Source organism: Mobula hypostoma, chromosome 11 (genome assembly GCF_963921235.1).
Source record: "Mobula hypostoma chromosome 11, sMobHyp1.1, whole genome shotgun sequence".
Classification (NCBI taxonomy): domain Eukaryota; kingdom Metazoa; phylum Chordata; class Chondrichthyes; order Myliobatiformes; family Myliobatidae; genus Mobula; species Mobula hypostoma.
The window spans coordinates 20,286,119-20,309,830 of NC_086107.1; the positions used below are offsets into that span (position 1 = coordinate 20,286,119).

Here is a 23,712-nt window from a genome sequence, read left to right on the forward strand (position 1 = left end):
CCCCTCCTCCCCTCCTCCCCTCCTCCCCTCCTCCCCTCCTCCCCTCCTCCCCTCCTCCCCTCCTCCCCTCCTCCCCTCCTCCCCTCCTCCCCTCCTCCCCTCCTCCCCTCCTCCCCTCCTCCCCTCCTCCCCTCCTCCCCTCCTCCCCTCCTCCCCTCCTCCCCTCCTCCCCTCCTCCCCTCCTCCCCTCCTCCCCTCCTCCCTCCCCTCCTCCCCTCCTCCCCTCCTCCCCTCCTCCCCTCCTCCCCTCCTCCCCTCCTCCCCTCCTCCCCTCCTCCCCTCCTCCCCTCCTCCCCTCCTCCCCTCCTCCCCTCCTCCCCTCCTCCCCTCCTCCCCTCCTCCCCTCCTCCCCTCCTCCCCTCCTCCCCTCCTCCCCTCCTCCCCTCCTCCCCTCCTCCCCTCCTCCCCTCCTCCCCTCCTCCCCTCCTCCCCTCCTCCCCTCCTCCCCTCCTCCCCTCCTCCCCTCCTCCCCTCCTCCCCTCCTCCCCTCCTCCCCTCCTCCCCTCCTCCCCTCCTCCCCTCCTCCCCTCCTCTCTCTGTATAGGAACTCAGAAGCTGGCAGTGTCCTTGCAGAAATCCCAAACAAACTGTGAGCAGTCTTTGCCCGTCTCTCTTTCTGTAACAAGCTGTTTGTGCTGTACAGCTGCATACTCTCTCTTTTTAAAAGCACAGTCCATAGGGGATAATTCAGGATATCGTCACAGTTAGAAGACATAATGATTGCTTGTTTTCGTTAGTTGGGGTGATTGAGTTCACCTAAATAAAACTCTGGTTAGACTACACTTGGAGTATTGTGTCTGGTTCTGGTTGCCTCATTATGGGAAGGATGTGGAAGCTTTAGCAAGGATGCAGAGGTGATTTACTAGGATGCTGCCTGGATCACGAGGATAAGTTGAGTGAGCTAGGGCTTTTTGGAATGATTGAGAATGAGAAGAGACTTGTTGGAGGCATAGAGGGGAATTGAGTGGAGAGTCAGCATCTCTTTTCTAATGTGGCAATGGCCAATACACAAAACATTGGTTTAAGGTGAATGGAGTAAAGATTAGGGGAGATGTCAGAAGCAGATTTTTACAAAGAGTGCTGTGTGCCTGGAATGCACTGCTGGGGGTAGTGGTATTCCTGATACAATAGGAACTTTAGAAGACTTAGATTGGCACAGGGATGTAAAAAAAAAACTGGATGGTTATAGGCTGGTAAAGAGGGAAGAGTTGATTGTGGAGCAAGTTTATATAGGTTTGGAACAATATTGTGGGCTCTGATGAGTCTTATTTTTTGTTGTTGCTTATTGTTTTCTGTGTTGTTCTCCCAAGCATTGTGGGCATGCTGTGTTGGCAGGGAAACGTGTGGTGAACCTTGCAGGCTGCCCCCAGCACATCCTCGGGTGTGTTGGTAGTTTATGCAAAAAATGAGTGTCGCTGTATGTTTTGATGTACATGTGATAAGTAACCTTCAACCCTGAATCTTTATGACTCTCTGGTCTAGTCCTCTAGGATGCTGGAGTTTGTGTTTTAACGTAAATACTGTTTGTTGTCCTGTAGAGGTAATGCATGTTAAAGATGATAATAACTGAGATAAAGGCCCAGTGTTTTAGTTTACAACTTCCAAGGAGAGAGTGAAATATGTTGGTTTTGTATGTTGACTTTTTTTAAAGTTTAGAACTCACAGCATTCAAAACTGTTTTTTCATTGTGCATGAAAGCATAGTTTTGAGAGAGAATCAGCTAATATGTTCAATTAAATTTACGTTGCTGCTTTGTTTTTTTTTTAAGAGGGTTGCTGCCCCCTGCTTGTGATGTTAAGACAGATTCTCACTCTAGGTGGAGGTTGACCTACGAACTTTACCAATATTTTCTACCTGAGAATGACCTGAGTGTGACAAGTCTATTAACTGGAATGAGGAAGATGTCATCTGTACAAAGCATAGAAGCGAATGGATTGAAGGTAACAAAGGATATTGTTAATGTAATGATATAAGCCTTGAGGAAACCTTGCAATTTAAAAATGGTGGGAGAATTTTTCTCCTTCAAAATGTAATAATTTCAATGACCTATTCAACTTGTTTCACTTGGATTCTTGACTAATATTGAACTGCAAGATATGGACTTAAATTCTTTAATGAAGTCAGAGAGCTTAGAGTATAACAGAAGTACATTGTCTACTTAACAAAAGCCAGAGTTATAGATGATTCCTGCTTTCAAGTTTTCTGTGGTATGGTCTTGGTGTATTCTCTGGACTGTGGTTTATTTTCCACCTCTGCCTTTTTAACCCCACCCCTCCTTTTAATCCCTCTGCAGTTATTAAATTGCATGCTTGTCTTGACTGAAATTGATAAGCTTCTTACTGTCTTTTTGCTTGAACATGACCTCTGAGAGCTCAAGAAGTGGACATCTTCCTGCTGATTTCTGTGTTTAAAACTTTGGAGAGGCTCAAAGTTTTCATTTTCTTATTAGTATTCAATTTTTGTAACTGCAGTTTTCTGACTATTTGCTCTTTCTTCCTGCCTTTATAAACCAATACGCAGATAGATTATCCACCCTTCAAAGTGTTTTCAGAAAAGCTTTCATGTCATACCTTGTGGTTGCAGTTTCTATCCTGATAGCAAGTTATGGCACAAGGTTATTAATATCAGATTAATAGTAAACAACATAATTGTATTAACAGATCTTATGGCTTGTCCAGTTGACTGAAATTTGCTGATAGTGTAACGTATCTTGTAATTTCATTTATTTTCATTTTATTAAGTCCACTTTTATGGTTTGATTTTAAAAAGCATGAGTGAATCATTGATATGGTCTAACAGTGTTTTTTTGCCACCTTGAGACCTTGCTGTATTTACTGTATTTGCTGACACAAGGAAAAAAAGACTCAACGTCATTAATTGTCCGGAAAGTAGTTGTGCCAGCAGGTTATGAGGATGTATTAGGTGCTGCTTGCTTTTAATTAAAGTTTGCCTTTAGGCATGCAGCAAGTTAAACAGTTTGTCATGCATTTAATCATGATTAAATTTCATGGTAGTTACCCACTAGATTTTAAATATACTGTTAAATTTCACGGCAGTTATCCGTTACATTTTAAATATGATTGTGCTGTGCTGCTTTCCTGTAATCTGGACTGGAGTTTAATGCAGTATTCAGTAACTTTTATTTTATGGTGAGAAACCAGAGTGACTGTACCTAATTGATTAGTCATTATTTTCAATGTAGCCTCTTTTAAATCTGATCACTAATGATTGATGAGTGCATTCTTGTCCTTTGTAATCCATTTTTTTGGCTCCTACAATCAATGCAAAGGGCTATGGAAAGGCTTTTTCAGAATCTGGTTGTAATGTATAATGCCAGCAGCCAGCAACAAGTGTTTGATTAATTCAGATATTTTCTAATCAATCATTATGCTAAGCTTTATAAAGGAATTGATTTTAATGGTTACATATTGATACAATAAAACATGGCCAATGCCTCAGTAAAATTTCCAGATAGTAAATACTCTCTGAAATTGATAACAGAATGCTTGAGCTATATATTACGTAGTTTGAGGTATATATTGATAAATGATCATAAAAGCTTCAAGGGAGGATCTGCCTCCTGCATTAATGTCTATCAGCATAAGGTTCGGATCATGAAAATTTGTGTTTTCTATCCTATGGTTACAAATAGCAAGTCTTCTTAGAAAAATATGTTCTATTCTTGCCTCAAGCTATATTGAAATATGGCATAAGAATAGAGTGACAAAGATGTTCCAACAAAATTTTAAATTAAAACAAAACTTTACATTTTACAACCAAGTGCATGTTGCAACACTCTAGTCAGGCACCTTTGGGACGAGACCACAGAAATTGACCAGGATCATCTTTCTCTGAGCAGCACAACTGATCTTTCTTTCAGTATAGACACTTCCGGATCACAAGGGATCCAAGGACTCAATGTAACTCAAAGATGCCATAAGTTGGAAATCTCATTAGTTGAGATTGCAGAAATTCCACTGATAGCTAATTGGACGCAGTAGAGATCTTGCTTAATTTTAGATCTTAGAATTAGTTAATATGGCATATTCAAAATGTGCCAGACTGCAGCAATTGCTGGACCAGAGTGTTTCAACCTGTACTGACTTCTTCAGAGACTATATTTTCTTCACAATATTATTGAGAGCATACCAAATTCAGTTTTAAAAAATCTTCCATTTGTTATCTTTTTTATCCCGCTCCACCTGATTGCTCAGTGTTCACTTCTTGAAGGGTTTAATTGTAGGATTCGATTTTTTTTTTTAATTATTATTTTAAATTAGTTATTTTTCTTCAGAACTTGAAAATCCAGGCCTGATACATCAAATAGCCTGAGCAGCTTATGAGGTTTCAATTGCTCTGCAGGGATGATGTTGAACAATTATTTTTTCACTTGAAAATCCAACAAATTCCAACCAGTCAATATCTTTGCCATTCTACTGATAAAAGTCCCAGAAATTTTAGCGATTGCATTGTTGCCACCACCTGTCAGTGCAGCAAGATCTGGAAAAAAAAGTAGTTGGTCAAACACTCTTCAAGAACAAATGTTCCCATATAGATGGGTATAATTTGTCAACCTTGGCATTATCATCCCTGCCTTGGTGGACACAGACTGGGTGGTGGAGGACCTCTCATTCCTGGAGGCATTTTCATTGGTGCTCAGACATTCCCATAAGTGGTTCCAATAGGCAGCCTCATAACAGGAAGACTGCCCATCGGTTGGTGACTTTTATGCATGCACAGTGCTATAAAAAGTATTCACCCACACCCCCAGAAGTTTTTTTGTTTTTTTTTACATTGACTCACAGTGGATTTAATTTGGATCACTTTGTAGAGATCTGTTTTCACTTTGACACGAAGGAGTCATTTTCTGTTCTTCAGTTTTTTTTCAAAAAAGCCTAATTTAAAGCACTAAGATTCAATGTTGTAAAACAATAAAACATGAAAACTGCTGGAGGGGGGTGTGGGATGACTACTTTTTATAGGCACTGTATGTTCTGTGTACATGTCCAGATGGTGCTGACTACATGGTGGCATGATGTTTGAAAGAACTGTGAGTCAAAACAGCAAAAATATGGAATGAGAACCAGAATCCTGTATATTATCACTGATATGCGTCGTAAAGTTTGTTGTTTTGTAGCAGTAACTCAGGTTCACTCCATGCTAAATGAAACATGATCTCTGAGGCTGACATGCAAGCATCCTTCGGGAGGGTAAACCCATGGAAAACCCCTGGCTCAGGTAGTGTACCAGGCAGTGTACTGAAGACCTTTGCTAATCAACTGGCAGGAGAATTCACAGAAATCTTTAACCTCTAACTTCAGCATTCTGAGGCACCCACTTGCTTCAAGTAGGCTTCCATCATACCGTTTTCAAGTACTTACACCCACTGTGATGAAGTGCTTTAAGAGGTTGATCATGAAGCATATCAACCCCTGCTTTAGGAGTGACGAGGATATCCACCAATTTGCCTCCTGGCACAACAGATTGACAGCAGATGCCATTTTATTGGTTGTTCACTCAGCTCTGGAACAGTGAAGATTCAAACAGCAGGATGCTGTTCATTAACTATTGCTTTGCATTCAACACAATCATCCCCCCAATTTATCATTAAGCTCCAAGCCCTCGGCCTCGTTACCTCCTTGTGCAACTGGATCCTCTACTTCCTCACTAGCAGACTCCAGTCAATATGGATTGGCAATGACATCTCTTCCACAATCATCATCAGCGCAGGTGCACCACAAGGCTGTGTACGTGGCTTCCTGCTTTACTTGCTTTATACCTATGTCTGTGAGGCTAAGTACAGCTCCAATGCCTTATATCAATTTGCAGAAGAGAGCCCTGCTAGCAGCCGATGGGGTAACATCTTTTTGAACTTGCTCCTACCTTATCTATCTTTTTGTTTCTTACCAGTTTTTCGAAACCTTATTATAAATCTCAGTATTGCTCTATTATGTCCATGAGAAAGACTAAAGCCTCTGCAAAAGAAAAAGATGATGATTCTCCAACCACTTTGGAATCAATTGGAGATTTCCTTAGAAAGCAAAGAACAGAACTCTGAGGAATTTCAACATCTTAACATCAAGTTGGACACTATCCAACAAACTCTAATTGAACATGAAAAGCGAATTAAGGAGAATAAAGAAACTTTTTTTCAACACTGGAAGTGGACTTAGAAGACATGAGTAAGCTCTGAAAAAAATTATCGTTACCTAATGAAAAATTAACAAGGAAGATTATCAACCTGGAAAGCAGAAACAGAAGGAACAATCTACGTATTCTGGGTCTTGAAGAATCAGTTGAAGGTGCCCACCCTATGGAGTTCTTTGCAAGCTTTCTGAAGCAGCTATTCCCTGATATATTGCCGTCTGCGCCTAAGTTGGATTGCACCCACCGGTCGCTGGCCCTCAAACCAAAGTCGGGAGAGCGACCCAGGTCAGTTGTTTTATGTTTTCATGAATTTCATACTAAGGAGCTTTTAATCCGTCATACCCTTCGAGTAGGAATGATCGATTACAATGGAAAGATGATCAGATTCGTGGAATATTATACACCGGAGGTTATGGCTGGACGTGCCAAGTATAAAGAGGTCATGTCGCTGCTTTATAACAAAGGGTTTAAGCCCTCCCTTTGCTTCCCTGCACGTCTTAGAATCATTCAGAAAAATGGTGTGCAGAAATGGCTGGGATCAGTTGAACACACATAGAAGTTTTTGAAAGAAGATTGATCGCATTATATCTCTTACAAGAGCAATTATCTTTTTAATGTTGGATAAAATAAGGTTTTAATAAACTTGCATTTTGACCATTTATATATCTTGTTTTTTGATATTTTTTTACTATTTTTTGATGTTTTTCTATGTATATATTAAAATGAATCCTCTTGTGTTTTGGATTTCTGATCTAAGTTTTTTTTTGTCTGTTTTGTCTTGGAACATAATAACCTTGAATGATTGGAGTTTTGTCAGCAGGGTTTCTTTGGGAGGGTTGTCTTTAGGGTTTAGCATGCTGACTGTCCTTTGGCCGGCTTTTTGGCTTTGGGAGGGGGAGGACGATGGGGTCTTTTTTCTTTTTTCTCTGGAAGCTGGTTTGGGCTATCATCCGTATTTTCTGTTTGAGTACCTTATTTTATGGTTCGTTCTCTGCTTCTAATAATTTATGGTCAGATCTTTTAACTCTTCTGTTAATTAATATTTAAAAAGGATCGAAATATTAATTTGCTTAATTTTAATGTGAAAGGGTTAAATCATCCTGTGAAACGGAATGAGATTTTTGCTTATATTAAAAAGTTAAGGACCCCCATTATTTTTCTACAAGAAATACACGTACGTAGTTGTGACAATGCACGCCTTTTTAATCGGTGAAGGGTTCTACAATTTCATTCTTCATTCGGAGCAAAATCTTGAGGGGTCTCGATTTTTATAGACAATACAATTTCTTCTGTTCAACATAAAGTTGTCTCTGACCCTAATGGGCAATTTGTCATAGTGTCAGGAAAACTAGATAATAAATTAATTGTATTTGCTAATGTGGATGACCCAGAATTTTTTGAGCGTTTCTTTTCATTCCTGCCAGATTTGAGTCTTTATTCTTTAGTGATGGGAGGAGATTTTAATTGTTGTCTCAGACCCAGTATTAGATCATTCTTCTCTTAAATCAGCCACAGCTAATAAATCGGCTTTATTTGTTCAATCCTTTCTAACCAAATGTGATATTGTTGATGTTTGGCATTTTTTTTCACCCAGCAGAAAGGGAGTATTCATTCTTTTGTCATGTCCATCATTCCTATACCAGGATTGATTTTTTTTTTATTGATAATCAAATGATTCCATTAGTTTGATCCATTGAATATAAAGAAATAGCTGTATCCGACCAGTCTCCTGTACTTCTATCTTTAAATCTTCCTGGTTTCACTCATATGAACAGATCCTGGTGTTTGAAATTAAAACTCAATATGATCTTCTTATAACGTATCCAATTGAAAGCCAACTTTTAAAAGATAGAAGCCAATTCTATATACATGGAGAAAAAACTGGTAAACTATTGGCTAATCAATTGAAGACCCTTATAGCTAAATGGCAAATTAAAGAAATTCACAAAACCAATGGTGATATGACAGCTGACCATTTTGAAATAAATGACACTTTCAGAGAATTTTATTCTAAACTGTATAGTTCTGATTTTGTTAAAGATAATACTGCAGTGAACAATTCTTTAGACCAATTAAACATTCCTGAACTTAAGGTTGATAATCGAAAGCAGTTGGATCAACCTATTTCTCAGGAGGAAATCACTAAGGCTATACGTTCATTGCATTCTGGGAAATATACAGGACCTAACAGATTCTCTGGCGAATTTTATAATTCTTTTTCTTCATTGCTCATACCTTAGTTATGTTCTACCCTTACTGATTCCTTCAAGGTGGGTTGGTTGCCACAGTCTTTTAATGAAGCTTCCACTTTGCTTATTCTTAAAAAGAATAAGAATCCCACTGAATGCTCTTCATATAGACCAATCTCTTTACTCAATGTTGATGCTAAGATCCTATCTTAAGTTTTGGCCCGTAGACTCGAAAATATTACACCTTCTCTAATATTTGATCAGACAGGATTTATTAAAAATTGATATTCCCATTTTAATATACAGCGATTGTTAAATGTTATGTATTCTTCATCCATGGAAATATCGGAATGTGAGATTTCTCTGGATGCGGAGAAGGCTTTTGACCGAGTTGAACGGAATTACCTATTTAAAGCCTTAGAAACTTTTAATTTTGGGCCCAGTTTTATTCATTGGATTAAATTATTTCACTTATCTCCCTCTGCTCGGGTCCTTACTAAATTTCAGAATTCTAAACTAATTAAACTCCAACGTGGAACCAGACAAGAATGTCCGTTGATCCCTTTGCTTTTTGATTTGGTATTAGAACCTTTAGCAATTGCCTTTCGAGAGTCTAAAGATATCATCGGTATCTTAAGACAAGGTACTATTCAAAAAGTCTCGCTTTATGCTGATGACCTATTGCTTTTTATATCTAATGTTACAACTTCTTTACCCTCTGTTTCTTTTACTGACTAATTTTAGTCAGTTTTCAGGATATAAATTGAATTTACATAAGAGTGAATTGTTTCCTTTAAATAATTTGACACCAACTGATATTAACCTTCCTTTTAAAATTGTAAGAAAACAATTTACATATTTGGGTGTAGCAATCGCTAAGAATTAAAGATCTGTTCAAAGAACATTTTCTAACCTTAATGAACTATGTGAAAAAGACACTTTCTAATTGGTGGCCTCTCTCTTTATCATTGATTGGTCAAATTAATTCTATTAAAATGAATTTTACCTAAATTTATATACCTTTTTCAAGCCGTACCTGTTTTTTATTCCTAAGTCTTTTTTTGATTCTTTCGATTTGATTCTTTCTTCCTATATATGGAAGAACAGAAAACCCCAATTAAATAAAGCCCACCTTCAAAAAATTAAGAAGAATGGAGGCCTTGCTCTACCCAATTTTAGGTTATAGTATTGGGCAATTAACACATGAAATCTTACATTCTGGTTATATTAATCGTGAGGATTGTCCATTATGGGTCTTTTTGGAAGCCAACTCTGTTACGGAATTTTCTATTACTTCTCTTCTTGGATCCTCTCTTCCTTTATCTTTAAATAAATTAACTGACAGTTTGGTGGTTAAATACACTTTGAGAATCTGGCTACAGTTTAGAAAACATTTCGGTTTATTGAGATTTTCCCTTTCTAGTCCTATTTTTTCTATTTTTTTTAAACCATCTACGACCAATCTGTTTTTTAGATAATGGGATAGATTAGGCATTAAACGATTTCACGATCTGTTTGTTGGAGGGATTCTTTCCTCTTTTGAGCAGCTCTCAGTGAAATATAACCTATTAAATACCCACTTTTTTTCAATATCTACGGATTAGAGATTTTTAAAGATCTGAACTACATATATTTCCTACCAGCCCAGATAAGAACAGAATAGATGTAATTTTAAAATTTGAAACCTTTTGATAATGCTCAATATCTTATATTTATGGTCTGTTGTTGGGACTGATTATGGCTCCTTTAGACAAAATTAAGAAAGATTGGGAAAAGGATTTACAGACTTCATTATCTGATGAGACCTGGAGGGCTATTTTCAAAATGGTTAATTCATCATTATGTGCTCGTATTTCCCTCCTAAAATTTAAAGTGGTACATAAGGCTCATATGTCTAAAGACAAGCTCTCTTGTTTTTTTGCAGATATATCTCCTTATTGTGACAGATGTAATAATGGAGAGGCTTCATTAATTCATATGTTTTGGTCATGTCCGAGCCTTGAAAAATATTGGAAAGATGTATTCCGAACTTTTTCTGTACTCTTTAAAGTTAATTTTAACCCCAGTCCTTTGACTGCCTTATTTGGTATTGTTGAGGAAAGCTATAATTTTGGAGCCTTCTCATTTGCGGGTACTGGCTTTTATTTCTCTTATGGCTAGGAGGGCGATCTTGCTTAAATGGAAGGAGATTGCCCGCCCCCCCCACACACATACTCAATGGTTATGCGATGTTATGTCATGTTTAAATTTAGAGAAGATTCGTTGTTCGATTTCTGATTCTAATCAAGATTTTCAAACGCTATGAGGACCCTTTCTGAACTATTTTGAAAATCTTTGACTTGGTTTTGTTATTAAAATATAGATCTGGGCTATTATTATAAAACACTATATGGTAAAGTACTCTTTTTGGTTTTTTTACCAACCAACTTTGTCTTAGTAGTGGGTGTAGATTTTTTTAATAATACAATTAACCATATTATTGTATTTCATAATTCAATTTATTTTATTTGATTGATCATGAATATGGGATACTGTGATTGTATCAGTGTGATTTATACATAGTGCATTTTGTGCTACCTTATTTTGATTTATGATAAGTATCCTTATGAATTCTGTATTTGTGTATATGAAATTTAATTAAAATATTGGAAAAAGAAAAAGGATTTGCAGATGGCAAACCATTGTCAGCATTCAAGTGGGATATTGAAAATCTGGTTGAATGGTTGATATCAAAATCAGAGTTGATAATTGACTGCAGGAGGAAGAAATCAGAGGTCCATGAGCCAGTCCTCATTAGGAGATCAGAGATGGAGAGTGCCAGTAGCTTTAAATTCCTGTGCGTTTTCATATCAGAGGATCTGTCCAGAGACCAGCACATAAGTTTAATCACAATGAAGGCACAGCAGTACCTTTTTTTTTCTAAAGAAGTTTGTGTAGATTTGGCACATCATCTAAACGTTTGAAGTTCTCTAGATGTACAGTGGAAAGTATTTTCGGTTGCATAACAGTGGTATGGCAACACCAAGGCCCAAGAATGGAAATGCTTATAAAAAGTAGTGGATACAGCCCAGTCCATAAAAGGAAAAGCCCTCCCTACCATTGAGCACATCTACAAGGAGCACTGTCATATGAAAGCTACATCCATTATCAAGGACCCCAACTATCCAGGCCAGGCTTTCTTCTCACTTTTGCCACCAGGGAGGTGGTACAGGGGCCTTGGGCCCCGCACCACCAGATTCAGGAACAGCTATTCTCCTTTAACAGCCAGGCTCCCAAACCAGTGTGAATAACCTCACTACTGTAAACTGACTTTCAAGGACTCTGCAGCTTATGTTCTCAGTATTATTTATTTACTTATTTATTATTCTGTATTTGCACAGTTTGTCTTTTGTACGTTGGTTATTTGTCAGTCATTATGTGTAGTTTTTCATTGATCTTATTGTACTTTTTTGTTCTACTGTGACTGCTTGAAAAATCTCGAGGTAGCATACAGTATAATGACATGTACTTGGATAATAAAATTTGCTTTGAGCGTTGAATTAACTTTGAAATGATCTCCTTGTACACATCCTTCCCAAGTTATGTCTATCGTGTACATATAAACAAGCATATGGAGTACAGCAAAATGAATATGAAGGCTGCTGATGGCCTGCAGGCATCCTCTGCCACGTGGGAACTTTGAAAGATTGAGTTAAATGCCCTGGTTTAACTACCCATTGCCTATTGCTGACCCATCCTTTTATTTAGATATTGCCAGACAGCTGCATTGCCAATTTGTAAATTATTTGGATTATAACCTGAGGAGGACCTATTGTTAATATACTCCAATCCAGGAACCTTGTCCTCATTATCTTCGAGGCTTCCCTATGCCTTCCCATAATGTGACAACTTCAATTCTCCAAAGAATCCTGCCATTTACTGTATACTTCCCTCTTGCATTTGACCCCTCAAAATTCATCGCCTTACACTTGTGTGGATTAATTGCATATGCACTTTTCCACCCAGAGTTGTAACTGATCTATAAAAATTTCCTCACTATCTACAACTCCTCCATTTTTCCAATCATCTGCAAACTTGTAAATCAAACCACCTACATTTTTATCCAAATCATTAATGCATATTACAAACAGGGGGTTCCATACCAATCCTTGTGGAACATCTCCTCTACCACTAGACTACGTTCTCTGACCAAGTCAATTTTAGATCCAGTTTACTAACTCACCATAAGTCTCATATACCTTAATCTTTTGAATCTTATTTCTGCTTGTTTGGGACTGTTGTATCTTCAAATGCAGTTTGCCCACATTCTGCTTGGTCTGCATAATTTTATAAAAGGGAATTGAAAGTTCCTTTTAAGTTTTATCCAGGGTAAGGGGGAAAAAAGCATTTCTATTTTTGACACGCTTCCTGTCAAAAAGTTTCTAATGTGACAGAATACAAACATCTTGCATCGAGAAAGGCATGCTATTTTCTCTTAAAGGTGAATCATTCATGCCATTTCTAGACGTTTTGTTGGATGTTTTAAAAATTCATAAACACATCCTGCAGAATATTTTTGTTTTTCTTAAAATTAGTACACAATAATAGTGCGAGTTCAAGGGAATATTTTCCTTCTGTTGCATCTTTCCAAATGATGCACGAAATTAGTTCATGTGATAAGAAGCTTTGTAGCTTTACTTCCACCAATATGCTTCTGTCTGTCAGAGTCATAATGAATCTCTCTTGTATGCAGTTTGTAATAATAGAGATCTTGCTTCCTGTCTAAAATGATCCAGAAAGCATAGGTTTGCTATTATGGATATCTTTTGCAACAGGATCTGTCTAAGCCATTGAGATGGAAATGGTTTCATTGATTACTACAGAGCTAGTGAGATCTCTTGGATTCCCGGTGACTGTTATTTTTATCTTCCTGCTCTTCTGATCAGGAGCTGCTTTGAATTTGTATTGCTGTCTGAGGTAGCTTTGCCATTCAGGGATATTCCCCATGGTGGTAGGTGTTGCAGCTTACACATGGCACCAGCTTCTGTTCCCAGATCCTGGAATTGCAACTGAAGTAAAAGGTTGAATGACCATTTCTGTGAGTCCATAATATAAGGTACATTAAGAACATACTTTAGTCTTGTAAGCTGGCAAACTTTTAGACTAAGTGTACATTCTCTTTCTATCATAGGTAACTACAATAAGCTCAATTCAGCAGACCAGACTCTATGGAAATTCGTATGTTGGCATTGGAGTGATATATAATGTTATTGTGAGAGACCCTCTCTTAAAGACCTCCGCAGCTTATGCCCCTGTGTCCACGTACACCTGTAACATGTCCTTCAAGGGGTACAAATGTAAGAATCCAGGTAAGCAAAACATAATCTCTTCAGCATTCAACATTAAGTAATTTTAAACCTCTGGATTTTAAAATATTTCTATTTTGTGGCTGACCCCTCTAAGTTTTAAAAAAAAAAGGAAGTTGGGGACAAATTGAGATCTGTTTATACATCCGCCTAGCTCAAAAAAGGAATAAAAGTGTGTGTTAAACACAAACAATGTATTCTCCTCCCACCCACGCTTCCTCCCCCACGTTAATAATGTTGAAGATAATTTGGAGGGCATTCTAGTTGCTTCACATTGCTTGCCACCCTTACTGTTTTGTTTTGAAAGCAGATTGATCATCTCTTTTCTGTTTTTCCTCCATTTTTTAATTGAGGGGAAATATGTAATTTCATTTGGGAGAAATCCTGTGCTTTCTGACAATAGACAATATACTTAAGATTTTAAAAGTGGAAGGGAACACATTTTCATTCCTTGTTCACTTATTAAGTAAAATCACATGTTCCAAGCACAGAAATTCTAATTGACATGGGAAATCGAGCTGACTTGTAACAGGTTTTAATATAGTGGGGAAGGGTGGTCATAACTCAAAACGCAAATTAATTCCTTTAAGTTTTTTTTTCTATTTTAGAAGTTAAATTAGAATCCTTGTTTATTCATGAAAGTGGCAGAGTGGTGCAGCAAGCTGCTTCTTCACAGCTCCTGTGATTTGTTGTATGTGTGGAGTTTGCATGCTCTCTATCTGCTCATGTACTCCACCAAGTGCTCTGGTTTACTCCACCAGGTGCTTGGGTTAGACGCAGATTGCAAGGATGTGCTTGTAGATTAATTAGCTGGTGTGGGGGTTGTTGCACAGCATGTGTGAGAGAGAGAGAGAGAGAGAATAGATTACAGGGAAATCAGGGGCTGATAGCTAAAGGCTCAAACAGCCATTTGGCTCAATGTTGTAAGAAGTGATTCTGGTTACTCACATCGAGAAAGTTTAAATGTACTTTCCAAAACTGCATTCATTTCCTTGTTTTGCAGATGAAACATTCATCTACATACAGATTCTGTGCACCATAATTGGAATCTATGGTCTGTTACTCTGCCTAACTGGGCATAGAATCTTTGAAGCAGGTAAAGTCTTAAAATATTTGTAATGGGACTTTATTTTGTAATGTACGTGTAAACTTATGTCTATAGCCTCCTTGTTCTTTTTCCTTTATGGAGATGCTATTGATAGTCAATTGCGGTATGTTTTAAGATATTTTCCTTTTCTCCTTGAGCACTGAAAAGGATATTAAAAGATGACTTGCATATAGATGACCTCTATATTATGGCCATTTCAGTTACAGAAATTCACCCTTGTAGAATTAATAAATCACCATTCATAAAATTGAGATACTGAATGAAACTCAAAGAATTTATGTGGGAGAAAGGGGGTGTACTGTAAATAAATCACACATTTATTCATTATTTTTCAGTTCTTGTTTCTTGATGTTTGCACTGATAACATAGCTTCACATTAGGGAAAATCACGATAAAGATTCTTACTTTGAATTCAATGTCCCCAGCCAGTATTACAGGGATAGGATGTATATTTGATCAGATATTTCAAAGACAAAATGAAGGCGGATATTCTAAAGTGGACAGGTGCCAGAGATGCACATGCTTCTATTAGGCGCAGAGAGTAAAACAATCCGTGTCTGTCATATTGGTCTGATCGCTGGGTGTACGTTGCAATTGATTTCAGATCACAGGATTACAATTGCCTTCTGTGGCTGAGGATGAATATTGGAACTGAGCAAACTTCTATTTTCAATTTTTTTTTTTGCAGAATTCCTCTTCTTTGGATTCCTGATCTTTGCATTTATAAGCTTTGTTGTGGTAACCCGATTCTCTTCACTTGACTTCATCAGTAAGTGTTGACTAAGAAGCCATATACGTTCACTTTTTAGTCTAAGTTTGTCCAACAAAATTTTTGTTAATCAGTTGTGCTACTTCAGAGTTACATTTTTTTTTTTCTTTCCTGTCTCCTGTATTTGCACTGGGTTTCACCAGTACGATTTAAATTGCATAATATTTCGGGAGATTGTATCAATTTTTTTTTAACCTGATTTACCAAGTGGGTGCTCTGTACTCAAAAATATAACAACAATACCCATGAACTGGATCTGTAGGCAGTAATGTTAATATTAAGATGTAATATACTTATTCTGTGAATGGATATTTCCTTACAGGATTATTTTTCTACATGATGTAATATATATGTGTGCCATTCCTTCTAGGGAGGTAGTAAGCTTTCCAGAGAACGCTGAACAAAAAATGGGCTCCATTTCACCTCTTCACTGACTGTCTTTCATGACAAAATGTTCATGTTTCCTTAACTGTACTGCAGATTGTCCACATCCATCCATCTTTGCATTATAATAGCCACCTCCAGCCTGGAAACTAACATCATCATTGATGAAGTGCAGAATGTTAATACCATTATTTTAATTATATACACCTTTTCATTATGCCTTTTTTCATTTATTTATTGACATACAGCACAGAATAGGGCCTTCCAGCCCTTTGAGCTGCGCAGCCCAGCAATCCCCAGGCTTAATCCTAGCCTAATCACGGGAAAATTTACAATAACCAATTAACCTACCAACAGGTACACCTTTAGACTGTAGGGGGAAACTGGAGCACCCTGAGGAAACCATGGGGAGAACGTACAAACTTCTTACAGGCGGCCAAATGGCAGATATGATGAGGGTCTTCACTTTCCCAAAATTTGCAAGGGATTCAGTTTGGTGGTTTTTGATATACATACTACTGACGATTTGGAACTCGACATCTGTGCAAGCTGCGACAGAAGTGGCTGAAGTGCCTGTGCATAATAATCTATCATTCAGCTAAGTTTATATGAACTTCTGGCTGACTAGGCTGAGAGCTCTTTTGCATATCTAATGATTGACGTTCTAATCAGAAATTAAGTGACCTCCAATTTATACCATCTTTAAAGAGACTTTGCAGTTGAGTTTCTATATAATATGCCATTTGATATTGGTTGATAATACAGTAATGCTGTAAAATATTTCCCTAAAAGCTCTTTTAATGTTTTACATGAAAGCTTTAGACATCCTTCACTCCCACTGTATTCTTTTGCAGAACGGTTTGCTGTTTTGGTAGGCGTGGGATTGTTTGGTGGCTTGTTGATGACTCTCGTGAGGTGGAGGTTTGGTCTTCCTGTCACCTGCGTGACATTTGTGGGATTTGTGCTGGGATTTCTAGTGGCAGCAATCATTTTCTTCACTCCACTTGGTAAGTCAAAGGAATGTAATCAATATAACTTGTGCATATTTCTGGTTGTCCAGCTACAGGAGGGATGTTATTAGAGTGGAAAAAGTACAGAAAAAATTCATGAGGAGGTTACCGAGATTTGTGGACTTGAGTTATAAAGGCTGGATAGGCTAGGACTGTTTCCCATGAGGCTGGGGGGTGACCTTATAGAGGTTAGAAGTCATGAGTGGTTTGGATAAGGTGAACCGTCAGTGGTTCTCCCATGGTACTAGAGTCAAAAACTAATCAGCATAGATTTCGGATAAGACCGGGAAGATTTAAGCGGTACCTGAGGGGCCACTTTTTCACACATAGGGTAGTGGGTAATACAGAATGATTTTCCATAGATGTGATAGAAGTGGCTATTATTACATGTTTAAAGGGTATTTGGACAGGGATAGGAATGTTTTAGCAGAATATGAGCCAAATGCAGGCAAATGGGATTAGCTCAGGTAGACGGCTTGGTTGGTATGGATGAGTTCTGTATAACTGACTCTACAATTAGATTGGTTGAATTAATTGTATCCACTCACAACTGTGTTCTGGTAATGTTTTCACTTTAGAAGAACAAACACCCATGCGGAAGTTTCCATGTCTTATGCCTTTCTTGTCAACTTAGCTGGGGTTCAGTTGCTGAGCAAGCGTTTGTCGAAGGGAATTTATGACCAAGCGATGGAATGGTTTGCAAAAGTCTTGGTAGCTTGTCGGATTTGCTATATCTTGATTCTGCAAAACATGTATTTTTATAATGTGAAGAGGCCATTCAGCCTATTGAATCTATGCTGCCTCTGAGGAATCCTATCAATCCCATTTCTCATTTTTATTCCCCTGCAACTTATTTTGTCCCAACACCCACCTACACAAGGAGTAATTTGCAGTGATCACTTATTCTAATGTGCATGCTTTTGGGATGTGGGAGAAAACTGGAGCACCTGATGAACTCGTGCGATCATGGGGAGCATGTGCAAGCAATACACAGACAACTCCAGAGGTCAGAACAGAGCTACCTGCATACTTAATCCTTTCTTCTGACCAGCCAATGACAATACTTCAAGATTCTTTCCTGTACCTATTCTGTCTTTGATAGTATAATAGCAGGACAAGGAACTGTCTTTTCAGCTACCAGAATAGAAATTTACTGGTCTAGGCAGTAATAACCGGAATATTGAATTGCATGCATCTTCATGTGCAGAAAATGAAATAAAGAGGAGAAATAAACAGTAAAAGCTCAGGTATTTTGATTCTTTAGAATCTTCCATTTCTGGAGGAGTTCATTAAATTAAGATTTTAGTGAATGGAATATCATTGTCAGCCTGCAAGACCTTTATAGGTTTAGAAGAAAAATGGGCTTCTAGCAAATTATATTAGCCTTACCTTGCTTTCAAGCAAGTAAATCCAGCAGATTGTTGCTGTACACAAGGAAATCTGCCAATGATGGAAATCCAAGCAATACCCACAAAATGCTGGAGGAACTCAGCAGGCCAGGCAGTATCTATGGAAAAGAGTACAGTCGATGCTTCAGGCCGATACCCTTCATCAGGACTGCAGAAAAAAGATGACAAGTCAGAGCAAGTATATGGGGGGAAGGGAGGAAGAAGTACAAGGTGGTAGGTGAAACTAGAAGAGCAGGAGGGGTGAAGTAAAGAGTTGAGAAGTTGATTGGTGAAAGAAGTGAGGGGCTGGAGAAGGGGGAATCGGATGGGGAAGGGTAGAAGACTATGGAAGAAAGGGAAGGGGGATGAGCACAGGGTGGTGATGGGAAGTAAGGAGATGAGGATTGAGAGGGAAATGGGAATTGTGAAGGGGGGGGTTGGGGTCATGCCTTCAGGTTGGAGGCTACCCAGGTGGAATATGAGGTGTTGCTCTTCCATCCTGAGTGTGACCTCATCGTGGCAGTAGAGGAGGCCATGTACTGACATGTTGGAATGGGAAGTGGAATTGAAATGGGTGGCTACGGGTAGATCCGGCTTATCTAGTGGATGGAACATAGGTGCTTAGCGAAGCAGTCTCCCAATCTATTGGGTCTCACTGATATACAGGAGGCCATACCGGGAGCACCGGATGCAGTAGGTGACCCCAGCAGATTCACCGGTGAAGTGTTGCTCACCTGGAAGGACTGTTTGGGGCTCTGTGAATGGTAGTGAGGGAGGAGGTGTAGGAGCAGGTGTGGCACGTGTTCTGCTTGCAAGTATAAATGCCAGGAGGGAGATCAGTGGGGAAGGACAAATAGATAGGGGAGTCACGTAGGGAGCAATTCCTGTGGAACGTGGAGAGTGGGGAGAAGGGAAAGATGCACTTGGTGGTGGGATCCTATTGGAGATGGCAGAAGTTATGGAGAATTATGTGCCAGACATGGAGGCTAGTAGGGTGCTAGGTGAGGACAAGAGGAACTCTGTCCCTGGAGGCGTGGCAGGAGGATGGGTGCGAAATGGAAGAGATGAGGGTGAGGGTGGCATTGAAAGTAGAGGAAGGAAAGCCCCCTTTGAAGAAGGAGGAATCCCATTAGTTCTGGAATGAAAAGCAGATGCAATTGAGACAGAGGAACTGAAATAAAGGGATGGCAGTTTTACAAGTGACAGGATGGGAAGGGGTATTGTCCAGCTAGTTGTGAGAATCAGTGGCCTAATAAAAACATCAGCAGATAGACTGTCATGTAGCTTCACAGTTTTCATGGACTTTACTGCTAAATTTCTCAGCAGTGTTCTGGAACTGAGGAAAGACCAGAGTAATTTGATGACTCGTTCTAGACTTCATTAACTGCACACTGGAGGTCACTGTAAAGTGTGGTGCATGGTGAACCACCTCAGATGCAGGATATGGTTGACTACCTGCAGCAAATGGAAAATCTGACTTTGCAAGTCAATCAGCATTTTTTTTCTTCAAACTTCCCAAATTTTCTTGTCTGGCTGTGGCCAAAAAAATCCTGTTCTCATTTAAGTAAGATATTAAATTATTTATTTGCGGGTTCACAATGTGAGCATCATAACTAACAGGAATTGTTCGTTGTGAATTAAACAGCTTACAACCCCATTTTAGGGGAAATGTACAAGTCAGTGATATTGCTTTGCATGTGAAGTCATGTAACAGAGAGCAAATAAGGATGAGATATTTCTTTCCTAAAGGACGAGAATGTGTATCTGTTGACAGAACAGCACGATCTGAAATATTCATGAACCAAATATTTGGGCCAAGGTGGCTTTGTTGCTGATGTCTACCTTAATCTTTCTTTATCTTAAACAGCAAATCTCAATTTATTCCATAATGACCTGAACTTCTGGATGATATATGCCTTTATAACACTGGTCATCCCTGTAGTTCTTCTTCCATTCGCGAAAACAGTAAGTATTTCTGCTTTTAAAAAATTCTATTTAATGGACAGGTTATCTGCAGTGGTAATGAAAAGTAAATGCTCTGTAAAGTAAGCAGCTTTATAATAATCAAACTCTGTTATTAAGTGATTAGAAGTTTGTCAAGGTTTACAAACACTAATAGTTTATGAAATTTTGAAGTATTGATAGGGTGGCCAGCTACAATGTTTTTCCATGGAGAAATGTGTACTGTAGTTCACTTACATCACTAATGATGTGTTTCAGTACATCCTCAGATGTACCTCAGCATCAGAGATTTTACTTTGAACTTTGGAATGGAGGGATTCATGTGTAGGTAGAAGGGATTAATTTAACTTGGCATTATGCTCAGTGAGATACAATCACAAAGTGTTCTATCAAAGATCTATTTGCATTCAAGTACTTTTGCTTTTGTTGTTAAGGTACTTGTACTGATTGGTTTGAGTTTGTGCAGCTGGTGCATGCAATCACTAAGCAACTTGTACTTACATAGAACTGTACAGCACAGAAACAGGCCTGTCTGTGACTTTAATCCCATTATTTTAATCCTATTTAATTCTCCTACTCATTTATACACCAGGAGCAATTTGCAGTGCCCAATTAACCTACCGACCCGCATGTCTTTGGGACAAGGAGGAAGCCCCTGTGGTCATGGGGAAACATTCACACTGCACATGGCAGTATAGATCAGGATTGAACCCAGGTAATTGGTTCTATGAAGCAGTTACTTCACCTGATGTGTTATACAACTATACTAAACTCAGGTTACACTCTGAAACCAGGGTGCACTCTGCACCGCTATTCTTCATGTACGTGGTAATTACGTTCCTAAATAATCATTGAGTTAAAAAAAAATAGAGACCCACGATTGGGCACTTTTACAAAGAGCACTTGCACAAGAAAGTAAAATCCATCATCATGGACCCACACCATCCATGCCAAGCTCTCTTGCTGCTACCATCAGGAAGGAGGTGCATGTATCTTGAGTCCCTCACCACCAGGTTTAGGAGGAGTTATTACCCTTTAACCATCAGGCTCCTGAACCAGTGTGGATGACTTCACTCACCACAACACTGAACTGACCACTGGACACAACCTATGGACACTCTGGCTCATGTTCTCAGTATTACTTGTTTATTTATTGCTTTGTATTTACACAGTTTGTCTTTTGCACATTGGTTGCTTGTCAGTCTTTGTGTGTAGTTTTTCATTGATTATTGTATTTCTGTGAGTGCTTGCAAGAAAGTGAATCTCGGGGTAGTATATGGTGGCAGATACGTACTTTGGTAATAGATAATAGTGCAGATAAGTACTTTGTACTTTGAACTTTGCAATTTGTATAATGTGTTAAATATTTTCTAATTAATGAATTTTCTTTTAATAGCTGAACATCATCAGTTGTGCTTTGGTTGGTTCGTATGCAGTGATTATTGCATTTGGCGTTTACGTCTACAGCAGTCTAACTTACATAATTCTGAATGTTATCAAAAGAGCAATACATCCAGATTTTGCAAAGGTCTATAGCAATGTTCCTTTTCAGCGTACAGGTAGGTGTACTAGTTCACTGCAGTCTTTTCAGAGGCAGAGAGCATGGAGTTCTTTTAGTGTATTTGTTAACACTGTGATGTTAGCCCATTAACAAAGAGCAGCAAATTAAATCATTCAGTAAGAGAAGCTCTTTTCTATTTGTCAAAGTATGCTCATGGATTATATAAAGAAATGATGGCAGTAATCCCTAGCAGTTTAAATTCTGAGAATATTAGTAACCTCTACCTTAAGTAAAAATGGGCAGTTTGCTTCATTCTGTACTCAATTGATGCAGAATGCAATATTGTTACTGTTAAAAAGATGTATTATTTGTTTGGTTCAGTTTTGTGGCTAAGGCTCCTTGATTTTTGTTAAATGGATTATAATATTTTTATGCTTTCTCTTCCAGATTACATTTTGACATCTGTATGGGTGTTTTTGTTTGTTAGTGGTGTAGCACTGCAGTTTATTTTGGCAAGAAATAGATCAACGTTCCCACCTTGTCCGTACCAGAAATGGAGGAGGAGAAGCGCAGTAATTGGAGAACGAACACCTCTGTTGCATCCCCCTGAAATATGACTGTTTGAAATCTGTGTGTACCTTCTCCACTTCATTTCTACATTGTTAATTACACTTTGACGGTGCAGAAATCTGCACAGACTACTCTTCAAAATGGGGAAGAATTTTGCCCTTAATCCTTCAGACTATCTTACAGAATTTCTTTTGTGAAAATAGCCAAATTTTAAAATTCCCATTTTGGATTGAATATTCCTGTGTTAGCTATATTTGCAAACATTGTTGGTGTTGATAGTAAATGATTGCATTCATGAAACAATTAACATTGCAATAATTTACATATCCTTCTTAATGTGTGATATAGGTCACTTAATGTCTTGCATGATATTCAGTGAATGTAATATCTTGTCCTATAAGTGACAGATAAAATTTTAGTTATTTCCTATCTGTTCTCTGCTGTAATTGGAAATGACATTCATGATCTTTCCCACAATCCTGAGACCAAACAAGTTTAGTGAAGAGGGTCTTCCTCACTTTTGCTTTATATGTAGAAGATTAGAACAATAGACGAGTAACTGAAAAGGAGTGTTTTTGAGCATTTCACTTAAAATTAGCACTTTGGATGTATTAACTACTTGTACATTGTGACATTTTTAAACAAAATTGTAACCGTAGAAGAATTACACTGATCTGTAACTTTGTTTCTTTTACACCGAAAATGTACAGTTGCTGATTATCTTTGATCTTTTACATACTATCACAATTATTAGTTTACCCTATGGTTTCAGTAGGCTTTTTCTGATTCAAAGTTTTGTGTAATTTGTGTCATTTTTTTGGGGGGGGGGATAAAAAGATGCAGATTTCAAGGCTATGATTTGCACACCACTGCTTACTGAGCAGGTTATCGATTCCTTGATGGCTTCATTTTATGCAAGCAGTAATGAATGAGCATTTTATCGTCCATCCTCCAGGTTAATGAATCTGGCTTGGGGAGGAAATAGTGTGACTACACTTGTATGATTTTCTTTTTTTGTCAGAAGTTTGCCAAATTAGAGTTCAATATTTTGTGGCCTTCAATACTCTTTCTAGTGTGTGGGAGGAAATGATGAAACTAGTAAAGCAAGACATAAGTTCAGGTGTTGATCTTCATCAGATGACACATTTGGTCTATCTCATACCTTCCCCTTTCGATTTCACATCCCCAACCCTCTTATCCGAAGGGTCACATGGGATTTGTTATCAGCATAAAGGCAAAGAACTTAAAGACCAAGACTGACACATGTGATTCCTCTCAGACTTCGCTAATTTGCACTTTTTCACTTATTTTGTGTGTGCCGAACAATCTGTACTATAAC

At 38.3% G+C, this 23,712-nt stretch overlaps 1 protein-coding gene across 2 annotated transcripts in view; it reads left to right on the forward strand.

Moving 5' to 3' along the window:
- The window catches only part of LOC134354237 (transmembrane 7 superfamily member 3-like), a 78,825-nt gene extending 55,624 nt beyond the window's left edge, over nt 1-23,201 (forward strand). For both annotated transcript variants that reach the window (XM_063063141.1, XM_063063142.1), the window contains exons 5-12: nt 1,769-1,940; nt 13,507-13,684; nt 14,685-14,777; nt 15,478-15,558; nt 16,797-16,949; nt 20,208-20,305; nt 21,699-21,861; nt 22,251-23,201. In XM_063063141.1, coding sequence (XP_062919211.1) covers nt 1,769-1,940; nt 13,507-13,684; nt 14,685-14,777; nt 15,478-15,558; nt 16,797-16,949; nt 20,208-20,305; nt 21,699-21,861; nt 22,251-22,420 — 1,108 coding nt within the window. In that variant the 3' untranslated portion in view covers nt 22,421-23,201. The remainder of the gene's footprint in view (nt 1-1,768; nt 1,941-13,506; nt 13,685-14,684; nt 14,778-15,477; nt 15,559-16,796; nt 16,950-20,207; nt 20,306-21,698; nt 21,862-22,250) is intronic.
- Nucleotides 23,202-23,712: the final 511 nt, after the last annotated feature.